The sequence below is a fragment of the Pleurodeles waltl genome, chromosome 9 (genome assembly GCF_031143425.1).
Source record: "Pleurodeles waltl isolate 20211129_DDA chromosome 9, aPleWal1.hap1.20221129, whole genome shotgun sequence".
Taxonomy (NCBI): domain Eukaryota; kingdom Metazoa; phylum Chordata; class Amphibia; order Caudata; family Salamandridae; genus Pleurodeles; species Pleurodeles waltl.
The window spans coordinates 1,079,402,340-1,079,425,047 of NC_090448.1; the positions used below are offsets into that span (position 1 = coordinate 1,079,402,340).

The 22,708-nt window shown below is 44.6% G+C and overlaps 1 protein-coding gene across 2 annotated transcripts in view; it reads right to left on the bottom strand.

Moving 5' to 3' along the window:
- FANCM (FA complementation group M) overlaps window positions 1-22,708 on the bottom strand; it is a 666,273-nt gene that overhangs the window by 380,010 nt on the left and 263,555 nt on the right. For both annotated transcript variants that reach the window (XM_069208717.1, XM_069208718.1), the window contains exons 6-8: window positions 15,459-15,590; window positions 14,108-14,240; window positions 6,563-6,694 (exon numbers count right to left, since the gene is read on the bottom strand). In XM_069208717.1, the coding sequence (XP_069064818.1) occupies window positions 6,563-6,694; window positions 14,108-14,240; window positions 15,459-15,590 (397 nt within the window). The remainder of the gene's footprint in view (window positions 1-6,562; window positions 6,695-14,107; window positions 14,241-15,458; window positions 15,591-22,708) is intronic.

The following is a 22,708-nucleotide window of genomic DNA, read 5'->3' on the forward strand; positions in this document are numbered from 1 at the left end:
CCTGTGCTGACAACACTAAGAGGCTTTGTCACCTCCTAGACAAGGCGCAACAAGCCCACATCCCATTGCTATTACTCTCCATTGATGCAAAGAAGGCCTTCGATCGGGTCCACTGGGATTTTCTGTTCGTGGTCCTCCCCGCTATGGTTTGGACCCAAGATTTTGCAAATGGGTAGAGTGTAACTATACCTCCCCTCAGGCTAGGGTGAGTGTTAACGGCGGCAAATCCTCTTCCTTCCCTATCACGAAGGGGACCTGACAGGTCTGCCCTCTCTCACCATTACTGTTTTCCCTCTATATGGAACCATTCGCTGAGCACATATGTCAAAATCAGAACATTAGTGGTATTCCGATAGGAGGCAGAGACCACAAAATAGCACTGCTCTATTTGTCACAATCAAGTGGTTCACTCTTAGCAGTGTTGGAGGAACTGAGCAGAATTGAAAGTATGGCTAGGCTCAAGGCCAACCTGGCTAAATGTTATATTCGCAATTTGAAAAAAACAGACTGAGGTGGAAGCACTGAAGCCTGGCCTGCCCTTCACATGGGCCAAGCAAGCAGTGCAATACCTGGGCCTACAAATCTGCTCCACTCCAGCAGCTACGACTGAAGGCAACTACACCTCCCTGCTGGATGAAGAACAAAGAACCTTGGCCAAGTGGAAAGGTTATGGGCTCTCTGGCTAGGCCGAGTGGCGGCTATAAAGATGACGCTTCTACTCAAAGTGTTGTTCATTATGCAAACTTTGTCATCACAGCCCCCACCTGGGGTACTTGACACTATACAAAGGATGATCTGGGAGTTCACGTGGGCTGGGAAAAAGGCAAGAATGGTGCTGGCGCAAGCTTACCTGCCGCAGTCGGAAGGAGGATTGAGAGTCCCCCATTTGGTTAGGTACTACCAGGCTGCCCAACTACTCTACCTGGTGTAATGGTCCAGGGCGAGCACTGAGAAACACAGTTTTTTTTTATTGACCAAGCAGTGGCGGGACAACATATTTGGAGGATCCCCTGGCTCCCTCGGGAACACACTCCCCGGGATTCTACATGTTCCCCATCCTGCGAGCCACGGTGGACGTCTGGGATAGGATACAGACACGTAACGGTATGTCCTCTCCCATATCTCCGCAAATGCTGATTATTGGCAAATCCAGATTTCCCACCAGCTTACTGGGCCCTCATTCAAGCCCTGGCAGGACTCCAATGGTAAGAGAATTGGAGGCCTTTTTGATGCCAACAGCATTATGGAATTTAACCAACTACGGTCGGCATATGACCTTCCGCGAACAGTATTAGCAATATCTGACGATCCGACATTGGGTATCTGCTCCAGGACCACACACGAGTAGGCACCATCTTCCCTTAGAGAAGTGGTTATTAACATTCACAAATGATAACAGGCTTAAATCGGACAATTATAGCTTTTTGATTACACTGTCAATCTTGCCCCAGAAACCCGCAAGGCGCAGATGGGAAACCGAATGTGCGCATTCTTTCTCTGACAGGTAATGGCGGGATGTGCTACACCGTGTGTGAGTGACGGCCTACAATATAAATACTAAAGAACTATTTTTGAAAATAGCACACTACTGGTACTTCATGCCGGCGAGGGTCGCTGGATGGCAGAAAGGCAACACAGACCGATGATGGCGACAATTGGGGCAGTTGGGTACACCAACACATCTTTTATGGCATTGCCCCCGACTAGCCTCTTATTGGGACTACATTTTGAACATTATTTATGAGGTCTATGACACCATAATACCACGTTTTCCCAGTTACATATTATTAGGGCTTCTAAATCCGCAGACATACCCCCTCAAATCTCCAAATGGCAGAGCCGTCACATCGGTGATTGGAGCAGCCAAGTAGCTTCTTTTAGCTCGATGGGGTACCGAGGTGATCCCCACTCACACAGACTGGCTCCATAAATTATGGGATATACTGGGAATGGAGAAACTGACAGCGGTGGCTACTGGATCCCTGACTACTTTTGATAAAACATGGGGTCCCTTTGTTTCCTACCCTCTGACGAATACAGGGAACTGACGTACCCAAGTTATTTGCGCATCTTACGTCTGACTAACTCAGACACATGCTCGACTGAAACAATGCCCGCTGCATAGGGATCCAAGGGGTTTGCCCACAAGGATACTGATGAGCAGGTTCTGCAGTAATGGCTAGCTATAGGTGGGGAGGTCTTTGTCAAGTTTTCTTATTCCTCATTTCCTACTGTTATATGTTTACCTCCACCAGCCCGTGGTTGTAGGTGGCGCTGTTGTACATCATTATAAAACTTAATAAAGATATCTAATCCATAAAATAGCTACCATATTATATCTCTATGAGACAGGGTTACTGGAAGTTGTTTTGAGTCTGTTATTTGAGACCTAATCAGGTAAATACTAGGAAGAACCTCAGTGAAAGAATCAGGCAGAACTATAGTCAGATCTCATTTCAAAGGCCCCTTTTTTGGTTCTGTAGAGGGGGCTCACAGGGCCAACACTGATCTGAAAATGATCCTTCAAATTGTTTTGATTGGCATCCTGCATTACTAATTCAATTGCTAGAATCTCAAATCTTAATGTGCTTATGTCATTGTGTTCTCAGCTAATCCCAATCACTGCTCGGCATCTACAATGCCACTTTTTTCTCGTTATCTAGTCTAATAATGGACAGTGTATAAGCTTTTGTGTTAATCTGCTCACGATTGGTTGCTTCAAGTCGAGTATCTGATTCTTTAACTCAATATTTTGGGTATATGTCACTATTTAGGAGTACCTTCACTGTCATCAACTATCATGTTGCTAACATGACACTCCAGATACTCTTGTCAGAAGCTCTGCTCAATGCTGACTTCTTCCTTTAGCTTACACGGTAACTTACCAGTAGCTACCGCTCTTTGTAGTTTGTATTGGAATGTCTGACTTAGCATTTCAAACCTAACTATAGAGTCCAATGTGGTGCTGAGTAAGTTGCAGAAAAGGCAACCCACAAAAGGATTACAATGACTTTATGGTTTTGTTGTCCAATGTGGATCCACAGGTCAGTGATTAGCAAAACACAATATAAAATTCTCAACTGATGATTTCCAAACCTAGTGCTTCTCCCGGAGGTGATACAGAATCGCTGGCCTCAATCGATGGAGAATCTGGAGGGCTGGCAGCTTCAAGATTTCACAGTTTTTAAGAGGATATTTAACACGTTTTACAAATTCCCTCATCCTGCAAAGGTTCCCACTGAGGACACCCTTCAAACATGCATTCTCCTTTTCAGGCTTTCCCAAAACTGGACAAAGCAGGTAAGCACTCAGCCTATGGACAAGTCTAGCAGGCACAGAAAGGCTTGTGCAATACTGGACACCCGAGCTTTACACGTAAGCTCGGGCATGCAAGTAATTTGGACAAGGTATAAAGAGCTCTAGAGCCACAATGATGGCAGCATTGTAAGATGCAAATACCTATTTTTTATATTTATTTTAATTTCATTTGGAGTGTTTGTAAAATGCTACCGGCCATGCCGTGTCCTCAGAGCCATCCTTTCAAATGCTCCACAAGCATTTCCACTGAAATTATGCAACTCTTTGGCCACAGTGTTTTGAGCATAAATTTGGAGTAGCTGCGCAGTGGTAGGCCCTTCGCAAAGGTTGACTAGTCAGCTTCTGTTGCTTATTTCTGAATTTGAGGGCGTGACGGGTATTAATGAGAAACCTTGCTCAGATAAGGTTAAACCTGTACAATTACAAAATAATGAGGTAATATGATCGCATGCTGCATAATTCCAGTGGTGCTGCACACAAGGCTCATTTTTCTGTAAGGCTAAATGTGTATTATATTCTTTAGGGCAAGGGAGATAAATAGCTTTCACTAGACTGCCATGCTGGCTTCGCCCACACCAAATACTTTTCTGGGGACGAGCATTGACATTGTACTCTTTATTAAACTGACCGAGAATGATTTTGACAAATATCCTACTTGTTCTTTGATGATCTATTTAGATTAAAATGTTTTTATTACTGTGAAAGGGTGACATTTTCCATAGTGCAGGCACTCAGGAATGCTCAGTTTACCATGCCACTAAAAATTAATGAACTTAAAATCATGCTGCGGCAGGGTTTAATAAAATTGTGTTGATAAATATAGTAAGCTCAAACAGGCTTTAGGAATCACAGGGAAATAGGGGTGAAGCCTGGGTGGTGGAGGTTCTTCTTTCAACCTAAGTTATCAAGCTGAAATTAACTTGCCATGGCGCACTCTACTAAGGCCCTCCTGAAACAGGCAGGCAGCCTTTGCAGCTGTGTGTTGTTCTAGGTCTCCCATCAAAAAGGTGTTTGAAATAGGCCCCAGCTGTGTATTCTATGGCTGCATCCAGGGTCAGAGTGAATGCGGACAACCAGCTTCACTGCTTCAACAAATTATATGGAGGGGCTATCTAGATCGGCCTGTGTAGCACATTGTCTGGATACAGTGTAAAGTGGCTTCCAACCCTTAAATCGTTACTCACGGATAGTGGATTCAGTGCACAATCTCAAATTTCTCTCTATGTTATGACCTGTTAGAGGACTTCATAGAGTGGCATTAGCATGGTTGTTAGAGTATTTGCCCTATCTGCATGGTCACCTCAGATATTTTGGCCGTTTTGCTGAACTCTATTGTTGATGGCTGTAGAACTCTGTGCATTTTACCCCCTCTTATCAGAGGTAAATAAAGTGCCAGTGTTTCCCCTTTTAAACACAATGAAATAGGTACAGACCTAGTTGGCTCATTTAACTTAACTATAAGTCCGTAGCATATGGTACAAAGTGTATCTAGGGCTTGTAAGTTAAATGTCACTAGTGGACTGCAGTACACCTTGTGCCAACCACTACAGTGAGAGAATAAAGCATGTCTCCATGCCTACCACTGTAGCCTGGCTGTGCAGTTTTAAACCGCCAGGTCAACCTAGCAAAAATTACACTTTTGAAAGCCCTAAAACCAACTTTTAAATATATATTTAGGCCACCCCTAAATAAGCCTTACAACCAATTAAAAAAAGGACATGTAAATTTTAATGTTAAACATGTCCTTACAGTCACATCCTGCTTTACAGGTCTGCTGTGTTTACATAGAACATTTGGAAGATGCTTCAAAGGAGGGAATCAGAAAGCAAAACACTTTGTGCGGATCAACTGGCTGATTACTGAACGCTATGCTTTGATTGTACCAGACTTCTGTCTCCGACAGGGGAGTACAGCGACAGCCTCAATTTGAATTTTAGTGTTAGATGTGGGAGGGGACTATGATTGACAAAGTGGGTATGGTTAGCCATTGGAACATTTACCCCATTTGTTAGGGGATCCCAGTGGTTATTCTCAACCACTAGCTTGTGCCAGGCATAAATGTGGCACCTCCAGGAACCCACTTCAGAACTCTCCTGGACCCGTAAAAGATCACAAGAGAACTGAACCTGCTGTCTGAGATGTGAGAATAGCCTAGAAGACTAGACATGCTCTCACTCTTGTACCCAGGACAAAAAACTGTACTCCGAGGCTGATTTCCAATTAAAGCTAAAGGGACACAAGCTACAAGAAGCCTTTTTCTGCAACTGCCAAGCTGACCAGAGGCGAAGGGATCTGGACTGGACCCTGCCATGGCCTCTGCCTGACACTCTGAGTCTCTAAGTGCCTCCCCTGAGGTCCCAAAAGGCTTTAAAAGTGCACTTATGCAGTGATTTGGGACTTAAAGGACTAAAGTAAAGGTAAAAGTGAAGGTAAAATATTTGACCAGGACGAACATGGTAAGTGTAGCTCATCAGTGTTCCATCGGTGTCAGACTCAAATTGTGCCTAGGTCCTGTGCTAAAGCAGCGACTGACTATCAGTGGCACTTTGTTCTTCTTGCTACTATTTCTATTTAACATTAAAAAACAATCATATATTCAGTTCACCTTATTGGGTTTTTGTCATATTTCTTTTTTTTAATTACACCATACTCTATTTTTCTAATTCGTTTTCGGATTTTTATTGTTTTGCACTTTGACTTTATTACTGTTTAGAACAGTATAAATACGTTGTACATTGCCTGTAAGTTAAGACTGTCTGCTCTGGGCTATAGCTAAAAGGGATTGAGCTCAGGTTCATTTAGTGACTTTAATCATTCAACCCGAAATGGATTTAGATTATTTACTTTATTAGGTTATTATATTAGGATTATATATAACCCCCTACCATCCCAACTAATAACCCAATTTCTTACAATGGTTTTATAGCGGTGTCTTTAGTACAGAATAATGAGGCACTCGCCATTGGTGTTATTCAACATGATCATAAGTGTGCCTTATCATCAACAAACACTCCAGAACATTACGTTTGCTCGGTCAGGTCCAACATGAATAAAAAATATTCTGAAAGTGAGATACCTACTCTATATTAATCACAGAGGTTTTTTTGGGGATTAAGTACCAACGGGTCATCTATTGAAAGCATGTTGCATATACTGTTTAACAAGCACAGTCATACTATAAAACTAATTAAGAATAAGTAATTAGGAAAATGAATAGACAAATTAATCAGAGAATACCACTGACCAAGGCTAGAGTTGAAAAGAAGACTCCCGTTTGCTTCAGAAACCCTTGATCCTGCAAACATGGATTCCAACCGCTGATAAAGAGTCACGAAATCATGATTTCGGCTAAGTTCACTCCTGGCTCGTGCTGCACCTTCAGAGTAAAAAGAAACATTAGTAAGCAGACAATAAACAATAGATTTGGATTAGTTAAAAAAAAAAAAATGAATATATGTTTTGCATTTTTTTTTTTTTTTAGCTTTATATAAGATCCGCTGATAACTATCTTGTCATCAGAAGACTAGGTGCCAGATTTTAACAAGCATTTTCAATGCAACAGGTCTTGCATTCGCTCGAGTTAGAGCTATTACTGTTGTAAACTCCTAACCAGACTTTTCTTGCCACACAAATTAAAAGAAAAAAAAACGCAGCGCGATCGCACTATGTAAAATGCAGCGCGATGGCACTGCGTGGAAAATAAACAGATAAAGTAGTCCAGAATCCATGCTGAAAACATCGAACCTCGTATGTTTTTAGTGGTTTACCGGAGCTGTGTAGGTGGGCTAAACACAGGACACGTATGCATGCCTTTCACAAATGAAAGCAAGCAGATTTTAAAAGGCAAGCCCACGAACCAATGAAAGTGACCGACGTGACATGGGTGTGGTTGGAAGCCCAAAGAGAGATTACAGTACGGGACGGAGCGCTTTGCGCTCGCCTATAAAAATGGAGCTCACTGTCCAGATTATTGCATATTGTTGATCCCACATCTGAGCAATACAAGTAACAACAGCTGGCAGAAAACGCAAGAGATATAGAGGGAAGAGGAAATCATGCCACAATCAATTTCCCAGCAAGGGTAAGGTTTATTAAGGAGAGTAGAATATTTCTATTCTCCCACATGGAGGTTGCAGAGACATATGTGACTCTCTGGTGGACTTTATTTGCAATAGGGGGACCCCTAGAGTTAGGTACCCAGTTTATTTGAGCTAGTTGTGACCCTTTTGGGCCCTTCCACTTAGATGAGGTGCTGCTCCCACATCTAGGAGTGGTTCTTGCTTCACTTCCACACTCTCCTGAGAGTAATATAGAAATAAGTAATCACATATAATGGGACTTGTACCGGATTGAGAAATGAGGAATTTCCGCTGACCTGTTCCCTTCACTGATAGCTAACCTACTGCCCGCACCAAGGTACAGAGTATGGGTGAAACCACTGGGGCACTCAAGCCTTTAGATTTCCAGGGCCATATCTTTCGGTCTTTTAAGATCATTCCAGACATTATCCCCCTTTTTCTTTTAGCCCTGTACATCTTTATTCCTTCCATTAGAGATCCCATGTCACACAGGTGGAACAGTGTATGATTCTTCATGCATCTTTCTGTTGGAGAGAAGTCCATAGAGAAAAGGGGACATCGTGAGAATACATTCCAGAGTGCTTCACAGTGATATGTTACATGAGTATAGATGGAAAATGTAGTTACTTTTGTTGGAATCAATGCAATATTTTTGTGACAACCTTATTGTTGCAAATTGTGATGGTAGTCAGGTATGTTACTGCTGTAATGGCTGCATTGTGGCTATTTTCTTGCCTTTTTTTGTTTAAATTGCTCTGTGTTTGTTTCTGTATAAAACTGAATAAAGAACAAGCTTGAAAAAAAGAAAAGGAACAGCAAGATCTTCTGGTCTTTGCACATTTTCTTCTTTTTAAACTTACAATTAGCATTACCTTCTATTTCAACTGGAACTAATGTACTCCTGCTAGAACTGGAAGTCTTCTGGCAAGTTTAGTTGTAGCCCCACTGGCACTACTCTGTGTGTTTGTTCTGTGCCATGGTCTTCAAACCCTTCCTGCTGAGCAGGTACTGAAAGATCTCTGGTATACAAGCTGCAACAGCTGCATCTTCCAACCCTACAAAACACTCCCTTTTTCACACATTATTTCTTTTGAGCGATTCTGCAAGTCTCCAAATGTTGCCCATTTAATAACACTCTGTTCTTCAAGTGACACCACTGACGCAGAATGGAGCAAGGCGCTATCGCTTCGTCTTTTTTCAGTTTCTGTCATTGACCACTTTTTGCTTGGCCCAAACTGGATAGCATATTTTTAACGCAGGAATCCCTCTCTGCTCTTTACTATTATAGCTCATAACGTCTGACCAGTAATGCCTGCCACGGTGCTCCCCCAGGATCACACACCCTCTAAGTTCTTGATGATCCAGCTACTCAACCCACCGACACACATCTCAGTTCAAGTACTAAACTTCCCAAACAGGCCCTTGCACATTTAATCTGCACACTTGAGCTGTGAGTGTATGATTGACAAGATCCCCAAAATAAATACTACAGAAGCCCCCACATAGAAGTGCCCAGCTGAAAGCACCAAACCCCCCACCAATCCTTGCCACCACCTCACAAGGGGAGCTCTAGTCCTTGATGGACTGATTCACACTGGTTCCCATTCAATTACATGTAAAGGCACCCTGATCTGTAAGACTCGTACATACAGATGAACTACACTGGAACTTGAGTATACTTGCCAGACCACGGCTGGGTCTCAGCATGATTTTGGACACTGGCTGCTAGCAGTTAGCTCCTGTGCCACCTGGGGTCCGACCACCTCAGAATGTGCCTTAAGTCCCCTTATTATCAGCAGTTATTTCAGGTAAAGGCCCCACCTAGACAACTGCCTCCTGCCTGTTCAGGGCTGGTTGCTGAGGCACTATGCAAGGCACTAGGGATGCAGTCTTACAGGCAGGGCCCTTTCAGCAAAGCCAGACCAGCTTGTTGTGATCGTGCTCAGTGGCATCAAGGATTATGATGTCACTGAGTTCAAGCATTGTCGCGGAGGTTCGAGGAGTTGGTGGTTGGGAGAGACAAGGGAGGAGCTACGATAAGAATAAACTTACCTTGAACTTACCTTTGTTGTCAAGCGTACTTAACACAGGTCCCTTGTGAACGTACCTCATATTTGTGGTTTATGTCTCACCCTTATTCCCAAATCTCTAAAGCACCCACGTATTTAGGGCCAGTCACCACTAAACAGTCACCAGAGGAGCTGTGAGCTGTTCCACTTGCTGTTTTAGGGTCCGGATCATAACGGAGCTGTAGCAAGCTTACTATCGAACCCTCCCAACAGCCCCTCGGCCAGCCTGCTCTAACCATTCAAGAGGGTTGGAGACCCACGGAGATACTCTTCTGTGTGCATTTTTTGTAAAATATCCTGAAGTTTTTGGGTACAAATGGCAACAAGCACCTCATTATTAGGTTAGGTAATCTCGCGCTCCACTATGACCCATGTGCATTACGTCACTGTTTTCAATGATGAATATATGGATATAATTTATTGACAATGGCAGAGGCTATGTTAAGAGCGGTTCTCAGCAGTCCTACTGTTTTATATTAGTAAATAAAAGAAAAGCCATTTAAGGAAGGTGGTATTGTGTGACTTTTGGGTCTTTCTGTGGATCACTGGACGGTCAGTGCAGAGTGAAATTTAAAGTTACAACAGTGATAGAGTAAACCAAACTGTAAACCTGTAGAAAATGTGAAATGTGGAGAACACCATCGGGATTACTCACTAGCATAATAGTACAATGAGGCACTGATCTCGGGCAAAGACCTGTAACTCTGGTTAAGGTGTGACCTATAGTAACAATACCAGGAAAATGCTAGCTTGGACAACCTCAGTTATCAGGAGTCAGGGCTATATCACTTTAATGATCTCACTTTGAGTAATGATAACAGCTATTTGTAACTTACATAGGTTAGAGATTGCAAAACCATGGTATTACTCGTAATAAAGTTATTAGAGTCATTTTTGAAGATTAATAGTAACTCAACCGATGCCACACTTCGAGAGGGCGACTGAAGCACTCCACTATTGGACGTGTACCTTTTATATTATTCACTGAGTGTTCACCATAATGAACGAGTAGGAAAAACAAATGCAGAGTGCAAACCAGAGAGCATAATCTAATTTTCTTTAACCGGAAAAGAAGCATTAAAATGCTGAATTTAATGTTTTGTTTAAAAATAAAAAACAATGCCTGGCGTTTATGCTTTGTTTATTTCACTTACAAATAGGTTACTCCGCTTGACGCACAGAGCTTGCTTTCACAAAGGGGCTCTTCTTTCCAAAACAAGGTCACTGCAAGCCTTAGCCAATGAAATCACAACAGAAAGTGGCATGGGGGGCTTGAGGTTCTTTATCTTCCTCTTACATACGTGCCATTAACATTTGCTTGCTCTTCAATTGCCATATGACTTGCTAATCTACAACACAAAAGCTAGCTTGATTCTATTACTGCCATCTCATTTGGTGATGAAAACATGAAGCTTTGTTGCCGTTTAATGTAAAAGACAAGACATATTTGCAAATGAGGTTTGATGGAAGAGATCTATTACTTACAACCTCCTCAGACCTGGCCTTTGGGTCAGGCCACACCTTACCCCAAGCAATAAAGGTATTTTGCCTTAAAAGTAGCAGTAAAAGATCGGTTGATTTATCCAATAAGCACTATGGAGGCTCCCAAGGCGGCCTTTTAGCAATTTATTTACTGATGAGCTAATCACTTGCACTCCCTCCCCCGCCCCAATGCTTAATAGCGTATAGCGCTGTATGACCAACTCCATCTTATAGCTGTTTGCTATCATAATAAAGAATAAGTTAACTAGCCTCTGGTAGAGCCTATCGACCTTCAGGTTCCTCACCTCTTAAAACTCCTCTAGCTCTTGTGCCACAACAGTCAACAAAGTTCCCACCTGACCCCGGGATATTCTACAGATATGATGCCACACAGCCAATATAGGCGTAACCCTGGTGCGCGGACGTTAAATCCTTTGTGTGCACCCTTTCAACATGGATTCGGAGCTATTTTCAGTTGAACGGTATTTTCAAAATGTGTTATTTTCCCAGTGTGTTGATAGTATGTCTCCTCCAAACATTTCAGGGTTTAAATGGTGTCTTTTCTGTAACAAGAAATTGTCTGTCTCAACCCCCACGATGTCCACCTGATGATTGGGGGTCAAAAACAAGAGAAGTGTGCCAGGCAGCCCTCAAGTATGCCAAAACCATCAAGCGAAACTCTTCGTGGCGTGGGCCCACAACGAACGCCAGACCAGTCACCACTCCCCATCCTGCCCTAGATATCACTGGTTCTCCTCAGATAATTAAGTCTCTCAAGCTGGCTGGCTGCTTCCAACAGGAAGTACAAGTCATCCCACAAAGCACAAGAAGCACTGCAAGAGGGATTCTTCCACTTGTCAGCATCACTTCGACTCAAGAGAGAGGTGTCCAGTCAGTGGCGACTCTCTCAGACCTCAAGCCTTGACATTGTTCTCTTGTTCTCAGAGCCTGTATTTGTTAAGATGTAACCAGTGCCGGACTCTGCTCCTGCATGGGCTCTCTAGCCCCTATTCCTCTTCTGACGTTTCCAGGACATGCCTCTGGCCACGCACAAATTGCAGCTATCACCCAGTCTGTGCTGGCCATCTTCAATTCTGACCAGATATCCCTGGTGCCCATTTAAAGCCGCTAAGAGCCTTCAGGACCTCCAAACGGCTTCTGCAGACATTTCCATCCCAGTCCTGCTCTACCTCCACCTGATGCCACCCGGCCGTTGAAGGCCCTACTGGTTGCTCCGCCACTGGCATCACTGCCAGACCGGTCTGTGATGCTTCCGGCACCGACTTAAGATCAGATACAGAAAGTGAGGAATTTTCCAAACACAAAGGACACTTTCATCAGGTCCGTGCATGAGGTGCAGCAGGTGGCTGAGGTGGATCCTTCCTACAGGTCCCAGCTTTGTGATGAATACTTCTGCACTGTCTGAATCAACAGTTCTCATTTTGTAACTTTTCTTTCCACACACAAGAATGCTTTAAAACAAGGCTTTCCAGCACCGCACACCCAGAAAAATCTTTGATACCTTAGTTTGAAACCTAAAGACAACACCTTCCATTTACCCATGTTACACCCCAAGCGAACTGAAGACGATGAGCAGCTTAAAGACATCTAAGATTATCTGCAGATGAATTAATAGTGAAAAATACTTTACTTTAATTAAGATTACAGGGGTATGGAACTGTATAAACATCTACATATCCATGGGGCAAAATTATACAGAAAATACTGTGTCCTGTACAATCATCTGGTATAACTGCAATGACAAAGTTGTAGACAGGCCTTTGACTTTTTTTTTGTTTGTTTTTTAAGATATTGCGGACAGGGCCACGGGGTCTAAGTGGATCCTGATATCTCAGACCGGATGGAGAAATCCTTGAGTATGATGGGGTAAAACTAATCATGTCCCCGCATCTAAGCACAGTAGAATTCAGCTTCAGGGTGGACACTAAACTGGGAGATCAGGTCATTTCTGATGCAGGCCCAGTGGCCAAGCAGTATTTCTTGGGGAGCAGTTAAAGAACTGGAGAAGTATATTTGCACCTTTATAGCACTTGACAATAATCAACTGTTCCTGAATAGTTACCCTTGCTAATAGTTTTAGGAGGGTAGCCTATACAGCTGTGGACATTTTCAAGGTTCTCAGAAGGCATTCTTTTGAAAAGAGTTGTGGGGGGGATATATCAATGGCAAGAGAAGAGAACATTCAATATCTTTCACTCCTCTTGGGAAAGGCGGATTTCAAAGAGTTTACTAGAGATGTGTCCCCGAGTTAGATGAACATGCTAAAAAGTAGCAGGAGACTGTGTCCAATGCAAGGTCCTGTGCAAGCTCTTCAAAGCATGTGAAGGCTAAGGGCTTAATTACTCGGGGAAACAGATGATGTACTACAAGCCAGAGCTTAAATCTAGGGCGAGCCCCTGCAGGGCAAAAGACCTAAGTCAAATTCAATCAAATGAAACATGGCAGTAATCCCAACAGGGTGCGCAAACCCTCATTTTAGAGCACAGGCAAGCCCAAAAGGTGAAAACTGTTCTTTATTGTTGTATTTGGGACATTAACAATCATCAGGTTTAACATATAATAATATTGGCAGGTACACTTTTCAAAAGTTAGCTGCTATTTAAATATGTATGTTCTAAAACAGAAGGTTTTTGATCCAAACTAGTAAACAGGACTTAGCTGCATGTCAGCGCATTTGCATTTTGTACCAGAGCTGCACATGCAGTTTGTGCTTCAAGACCAAGGGACTCCCTTTCAAACCTTTGAGCAGAAGATGGTACAAGAATACAAATTTCACAATGTATACATTTGAATTCTAAAACCTCATCACTGATTTACTTCTCAACCTCACACTGATGAGACAAATAGCTTCATGGCTGGGTGCATATGACTGCAGTCAAAATACATAGTTGCTTGGTGATTTATGCCATCTTTCAGGATCACAGCTCACCTGTATTCTTGGTCAAAGAGTGTAAATGCTGCAATGTCTGTAATGCAGAAAATGTTTCAATATTTCCTCCCACATGGACTAACAACACTTTCCATGGTGGATGATCTGTATGAATTATATTTACTAGTGTGCATAAGAGTGAGCCAAATGAACAAATATGTGGAATACGTCAATTAAAAAATGAGGAATACAAAAAATAATATGTTTACCTTTTGTTCCATCCATGATTGTGCGAAGGAAGACATAAAAGGAACGGCTCCCCATTTGGAGAAGTAATTCATATCCATGAAACAAACTTATACAAAGAGCATAATCGCCTTCAAGAATGCCTTGTTCACAACCCTAGAGGGACAAAGAATACCAGCTGATGACATGCAAGGTGCATTTACAGGTAAACAAGGAGTCCTTAAAACAATTACATTCAGTTGAACAAAAGGATAACATTTAGAGTGATGGTTTATATGGCACCTGTCCTGAAAGGGTTAGTGCCACAATCAGAAAATCTATTTTTAGACAAATGAACATCAAGAAATCTGGTACGTGTTGGGGATAGGTTGTCTAAGAATGGTTCTATTTATGGGCATATAAAACGGCACACGAGTGCCCTCCTGCACCTCGTACCATACAGAATTATGCCCAGGATACTCTTCCTACTTCCTGCCTAGGAGAGGCTCGGACGGGTATGTTAGACATGAGGACGGCCATCAGATTAGGGGAACCAAGGTAAATGGCAGACAGGTTATTGGGTGTTCTTGCTTATAACATCTATATGATTAACAACACGAAACAAGAGGTGTACTAGATTCAAAAGAGGAAGGCCACATAAATAATCCTATTTTGAACTAGCTTAGTACCATCTTTAAACAACATATTCACTAGGCACAAAACGCTTTGCAAAATGATCTATTGTCTCGGAATACTGAATATCATACGTACAGAAAGAACCTGACAAGCTATTTGATTTGGCATTTGGCCGAACAAAGACGAGCATAACGATTTCCCATCTCTGGCAAACGAGATGTCTCTAGACATGTTACGCCTTAGCAGTTTACTTCACAATATGATACAACCAAGAGTGCGTGCACCTTTGGGAGTTTTACCTTGTAATAATTACAAGGTAAAACTCTATGAATAAAGTCCTTGGACATTCTTGGAAACTCTGGTGTTCCTACATGAACAACTCGGGTAGGATGTTTGCCATGGTTGCTAGAAAGGACACTGCTGAGAATGTATGTATCCTGTTTAGTCCTAAGTCTTTCACAAAAGTCTATCCTAAGACAACAAAATAAAAAAGGCAATTTTAATTTACTCCCTCACTTCCTAAATCAATTGAAGTAACTTGGGTGACATTGAATGAGGTACCTTTGTAGTAAATCTGGGTGATGGGCATGCAGTTAAATAGTGTCCAAAACAATGCTTAGCCACAAGCGCTTCTACACATGACAGTGATTGGCGGACAAACCTACAACCAGATCGACATCATCATCATATAAAGACAAACAGCAGTGTAAACTGCTTTATGTGCCTTTTCCAACTAGGAAACAATGAAGACTTGTTTACCTTAATGTTTGTCGGAGGGTTTTTTCTAAATTGATCTCTTGCAAGAACTATCTGGTATTTTGTCAGATTGGGAATATCTTTACTAGACAATAATTTATTACGAATCAGACGACCAGCGACTGCCTCCAACACCTGCAGATTAAAAAAAAAAAAAAACACTCAGTGATTTGAACGTACATCTAATAAATATATTCTCATAACATGAGCATGAATGGCAGTCATTTGGTCAATAATGAGAATTACAACATCACATGGTCATTTAAGCGGTGGGCTACACAGGTTTTCAATGGAACTGATTATAATAAGTATCATACAATAACAATTCCATTCATTAGGTTACATTATCTATCTACTCTAAATACATTGTTCTACTGTGGAAGATGATGCTACAAGGTAGCTACAACCCAGAGACATGTAGCAGCGTCACACTACACTCAATATCAATGTACAGATGCAGCAGTGAAGGAACGTCATGGGCTGGCATCTTCTCACACAACTGCTCCATTCAATATGTTCCTACTGTAGCAGAGCAACTTTGCAAGGGATATAATTTATTGCCCATTTTTAGCAAGAAGCACAATTAGAAGTGAAGACAGTGGGTGGTAGCCAAACACTACTGTCTCTTCCCGACACCAAAGACACTGACTTTTTATATTTAGCTGGCTTGAAAGAGCTGTGTATCAGGGCAAAACTGGCTGAAGTGAAATCTTGGTAACCTGAAGGGAAGTTACAGTGAACTGTGATGCAGATATATAGAATCATAGGTGGGTAACAGTGAATAATAAGGATTTTTTTCACTGAGGGGTTCTAAATGGCATCACCTAGACAATGAGAAGAAAGTTTGAGTTCTTTATGTTGTCACTCCAAACCCTCGAGGTGAAGGCATGCCCGTTACTCCCTTTTGTACTCATCCATAAGAATAAGTTACTTACCTTCGGTAACGCTTTTTCTGGTGGATACATTAACTACCTGTGGATTCCTCACCTAAAGAATTCTCCCCTCGCGACAGCTTCGACGGAAATTTCTTCTAGCTCTGCACGTCGACGATGTCGTCACAATTGCCCGACTCCACGCGGCGCCGTATGACGTCATCTAGTCATTAAGAAGCCCTCGTCGACGTGCAGACGTCAGTTATCACCATTTTTTACGTGCCATAGAGGCGAACAGGTGAAAATTTGACCTTGAAGAGAACATAATCACATCCAAAGAAGTGAAAACGCAATATTTATTACACTAAAAATAACAAGAAATTAAATATGCCAGCCAAAATCAATCATGAGTACTTGAATTATCAAGACCAGAGAAAGAAATACATATATACATGCTATAACTATATACATAAAGTAGGCATATATATATATATATATATATATATATATATATATATACACACACACACATATATACAAGACAATTGGCGCTCACCCAAGGATTTCATGGAACAACCATTCAGGCAACGGGGAGGCGGGTGGGACCGTGAGGAATCCACAGGTAGTTAAATGTATCCACCAGAAAAAGCGTTACCGAAGGTAAGTAACTTATTCTTCTGATGGATACACCTACCTGTGGATTCCTCACCTTAAGAATAGAGTCCCAAAACAGTACTACCTCCGGGGGTGGGTGCCCGAATGGTCAAAACAAGAAATCCTGCAGCACCGAGCGAGCAAAATGGCCATCCCTCCTAACCTCAGAATCCAAACAATAATGTTTGACAAAAGTATGGAGGGATGCCCAAGTTGCCGCCCTGCAGATGTCAACCACAGGAACACCCCTAGCTAAAGCCGAAGAGGCAGCCTTAGCTCTGGTGGAATGAGCACGAAGCCCCACAGGTGGTTCTTTCTTAGCTAACTAATAACAAAGCTTAATACAGAGAATGATCCACCTGGATAGCGTTCTCTTGTGGACTGCTCTGCCTTTCCTCATCCCCACGTAACCAACGAAGAGCTGATCATCTTGCCTGAACTCCCTCGTCCTGTCGACAAAGAAGCTCAATGCTCTTCGTGGAGCCAGTCGGTGGAGCCTCTCTTCCTCCTTGGATGGATGAGGCGGAGGGTAAAAGGAAGAGAGAGTAATAGACTGCCCCAAGTGAAAGGGTGTAACAACCTTCGGGAGGAAAGCCGCCTTGGTCCTTAACACCACTTTGTCTCTAAAGAAGGAAAGGTATGGAGAGACTACACTAGGAGCCTGAAGCTCACTGACTGTTCTGGCCGATGTTATGGCTACCAGGAATACAGTCTTAAGAACCAGCAAACGCAAAGCACAAGAATACATTGGTTCAAATGGCGATCCCATTAGAAATGCTAATACTAAATTAAGGTCCCACTGAGGCATAACAAATGGTGAGGGCGGAAACTTATTAGTGAGCCCCTTAACAAACCTCAAAACAATTGGAGACTTAAACAAGGAAGGTTGATCAGGGAGGCACAGAAAAGCCGACAGTGCAGATAAATAGCCCTTAACTGTGGCAACTGCACAACCCTTCTGCGCCAAGATAATAGCAAATGATAATATATCAGACAAGTGAGCCTTTAAGGGATCAATTTGCTTCTCTCTACACCAATGTACAAATTTAGCCCATCGATTTGCATAGATCGATTTGGTGGAGTGTCTCCTGGCCGATAAAATAACATCCACCACTTCCGGTGGGAGTGAAAAAACACTCAGATTGCCCGTTCAATCTCCAGGCATGAAGGTGCAGACTCTGGAGGTGGGGGTGTAGAATCTGCCCCTGCGACTGCAAGAGGAGGTCCACCCTGTAAGGGAGACGGAGCGGAGGGCACAGAGAGAGTTGGAGGAGGTCTGTGTACCACACCCTTCTTGGCCAATCTGGAGCTATCAAGAGGACCTGGGCTCGGTCTTGGCGATCTTCCTCAGAACTCGAGGAATCGGGGGTATGGGAGGAAACGCGTAAAGCAATTGATCCTTCCAGGACATCTGGAATGTGTCCCCCAAAGCTCCTTGCACTGGATACTGGAGGCGGCAAAATAACGGGCACTGCGCGTTCTCCTGAGTAGCAAACAGATCTATCTGCGGACACCCCCACATCTGGAAGATGTAAAGAACCAGATCTGGATGAAGACGCCACTCGTGGTCGACCCAGCTGCGTCGACTGAACATCTGCACGTACATTCAGAACCCCGGCCAAATAATTTGCTACCAAGCAAATCTTGTGGTCCTGAAGCCAGGACCAGAGTCGAAGAGCTTCTCTGCAAAGAAGGTACGACCCCACTCCTCCCTGCTTGTTTATATACCACATCGCGGTAGTGTTGTCTGTCAGAATCTGGACTGACTGACCACGAATGAAAGGAAGGAAGGCCTTGAGAGCCAGACGTACTGCCCGTAACTCCAACAGATTGATGTGAAATCTCTGTTCCACTGGAGACCAAAGGCCTTTGACCTTCAGGTCCCCCAGATGAGCTCCCCACCCTAGAGTGGAAGCATGCGTTACAACTGTGGCCACCGGCGGAGGCAGCGAGAACGGCCTTCCTTGCGACAGGTTGCCGATCGCTGCCCACCACTGAAGATCCACTGCAGTGTCTCTGGTGATCGTAATCGAATCTTCGAGATCCCCTTTGTGCTGAAACCACTGCCTGCGGACGAACCACTGAAGAGCTCTCATGTGCCAGCGTGCATGAGTGACCAGCAGTATGCAAGAAGCAAACAGACCGAGCAGACGAAGGACCTTGAGGACTGGAACTACCGCTCCATTTCGAAACATCGGAATCAACGCCTGAATGTCCTGAACCCGCTAGGGCGTAGGAAAGGCCCGATTCAATGTCTTGTCCAGTACCACCCCTATGAACAGGAGGCGTTGAGAGGGCTCCAGGTGAGATTTGGGCACACTGATTGAAAAACCTAGGTCGTACAACAACTGAGTTGTCGACTGCAGGTGACGCCGCACGAGCTCCGGAGTCTTGGCTTTGATCAACCAATCGTCCAGATAGGGAAACACCGCTATCCCTCTTCTTCTGAGCTCTGCCGCTACCACCGCCATCACCTTTGTGAAGACTCGAGGTGCTGTGGTAAGACCAAACGGGAGGACCGCAAACTGATAATGCTGCGATCCCACCACAAACCGGAGATACTTCCTGTGCGATTTGAGGATCGGAATATGGAAGTACGCATCCTGCAAATCGACAGACACCATCCAATCTCCTTCGTTCAACGCCAAAAGAACCTGTGAAAGGGTCAGCATTTTGAACTTTTCCTGCCTGAGGAACCAATTCAAAATCCTCAAGTCCAGAATTGGTCTCAACCGACCATCCTTTTTGGGGATCCGGAAGTATCTTGAATAACAGCCCTGACCCCTCTCCTGCTCGGGAACCAACTCTACTGCGCCTTTTGCCTATAGGGATAACACCTCCTGTTGCAGTAACAGAAGATGGTCTTCCGAACAGAAGGATGGGTGGGGAGGGAAGGGAGGAGGGAACACCCCCGAAAGGGAAGAGCATACCCTCTCTTCACAATGTCGATGACCCAAGAGTCTGATGTTATAAACTCCCACATTGGAAGAAATTGGGCAAGTCTCCCCCCTACCGGAGACAAGTGAACAGGGAGTGGAGGAGGACAAAGGCTGCTTCCCCTGCTGCACCTCTCCAGAGGAAGAGGAAGAGGCAGAGTGCTGCTGGGTTGCTCCTCTTGTACGTACTCTGCCCCTGCCTTTAGAGGATCTATAAGGCAGGGAGCTTGCAGATTGTTGATGTGGCGCCTGGAATCTGCCACGAATGGAGGAGCCACGTCCAAAACCCCTAAACTTCCTATACGATCTAAAGGAAGAGGAAGTAGCTGCCTGAAGTCCTAACGACCTCGATGTGGCCATGCTCTCTTTGAACCGTTCAAGAGCAGAATCTGCCTTTGTCCCAAAGAGTTTTTCTCCATCAAAAGGCAGATCCAGGAGAGTCGCCTGCACATCCGTAGAAAAGCCTGATGAGCGCAGCCAAGCCGGACGTCTCGATACTATGGATGTGCCCATATCCCTTGCCACAGAGTCAGAGGTGTCCAACCCAGACTGGATCACCTGGGTCGCCGCCGCCTGAGCGTCCGCTAGCAAATGCAACACCTCCTGCGGCAAGTTTGGATGACCTTTTGCTTCCTCCATAAGGGTATGAATATAGCGTCCCAAAATGCAGGTTGCATTGGTTGACTTGAAGGCCATACTGCATGACGAAAAGGCCTTCTTTGCAGCGTGGTCCATTTTCTGTGGCTCCCTGTCTGCAGGGGTCCCGGGAAACAAACCAGGAGAGGACCGGGAAGAACAGGAAGCCTGAACAACCAAACTCTCCAGAGTTGGATGTTTGGAGAGGAAGTCCGGGTCACCTGGAGCCGCACGATAGCGCCTTGCTACCGCCCTGTTGACAGCTGTAGAAGTCACAGGTTTCTTCCAAATGTCCTTGATGGGGTCCAGGAGAGCCTCATTGAAGGGCAAGAGAGGCTCCGCCACCACAGAGGCCGGATGCAGCACTACCGTCAAAAGGTTCCTTTTCACCTCAGCAGCAGGAAGAGGAAGATCTAAAAAGTTTGCAGCCTTCCTTATTACTGCATGAAAAGATGCAGCCTCTTCAGTATACTCCCCAGGGGAAGCCAAATCACATTCAGGGGAAGTATCAATACCGCTCGCAGTGTCCAGCCCTGGAAAATCACCCGAAGGCTCCAAGATTTCGCCTTCTTCCAGATGTTGCCTGCTATACTCCTCTTCCTCCAGAAGGCGCAAAACTAGACGTCTGGACCGGAGTCTGGACTCGAGACCCGGCGTCGATAAGGCGTTGGCCGACGCTGAACATTTTCGCCGGCACCGTTCCTCTGATCCATCCGACGCCGGACCCTCCGGCGCCACAGGCACCTTGACAGTAGACTGGATCCGTGGAGAATCCACCGGCGCCAGAGTTGCAGACGTTGTAGGCGTCGCTGGTCTCCTTGGTGACGCCAAGGGCATCGGCGCCGTAGCGGCTCCAGACGGCAAAAAAGGCATGAAGGGTGTCGGCTTGTAAGGAGCCGGAGCACCCAAATTAAAAGCCAAAGGGCCCGACGGACCTGCATGCCCTCCACCAGGCGCCATGGTGGAAAAGATATTGAACATGGCATTTAAAAATGCCGCAGGATCCGTACCCGGCACCGGGAAAGCTGGGTATGCTTGCGGTGTCGGCGCCGGCATAGAAGCCAATGATGGGCCAGGCAACTCCTGCTCCGGAGAAGCCGCCAGCTCCTGAAGAGGCTCGAATCCAAACACCGACAAAGGTGAAGTCGGAGTCGTAGGAGGCGGAGGAGTGACGGTCGGGCTAATCTCCCACGTCGGACGGCGCTGAGCTGACGGAGATGCCGATCTGGACCTGGACCAAGCTCTACTCGATCGGCGCCGGGAGTCGTGACGGCGCCGAGAGTCTCCATGACGACGATGAGTCCTTGAAGATTTCGAAGAGGACTCTCTCCGATGTCGCCTTTCCTTCCTCTTCTTGGAATGGGCCAGGAACAATTTAGCCTCCCTTTCCTTAAGCGCCTTATGGTTCATGCGCTGGAAGGAACCGCATGACTCGACCTCATGGTCGGAACTAAGGCACCAGATACAATTTTCATGGGGGTCAGTGACCGACATTCGACCCCCGCACTGGTTACAAGGCTTAAAACCAGATTTTCTTGGCTGCGACATTGTAACTACAGATACGCAACTGTAGCTCCCTGTTAGCCTCAAAGAAAAAACGTTATTCGAAGGCACGGAAAAAAGGGAACTGACGTCTGCACGTCGACAAGGGCTTCTTATTGCCTAGATGACGTCATACGGCGTCGCGTGGAGTCGGGCGATTGTGACGTCATCGTCGACGTGCAGAGCTAGAAGAAATTTCCGTCGAAGCTGGCGCGAGGGGAGAATTCTTTAGGTGAGGAATCCACAGGTAGGTGTATCCATCAGAATTATATATTATGCATGGCCCCCAAAATCATCTGCCCCTGCTTTCAACTGATGTGGAGGGGCAGAAGGGTAACATGAAGCCACATATAACCTGGCTTCTCCTCCCAAGTATGAAAAAAGGCAACAGGTCTCTAGTCATTCACCACCATTTGTGCAATAACATCCTCTCCTAAAGCTGTGCCCTCTGATTTCTATCAGATCACAATGCCAGCATTTCTCCAACAGGCTCTCAGATAGCCCTGTCAGAGCAGTCTTAAAATTCCTTTCCAACATACAACAGTGGGTAACTTATCTCCAGCCATTACTACATCATAGATGTGTATAACATGACTTAGAATTGTGGTCTCAG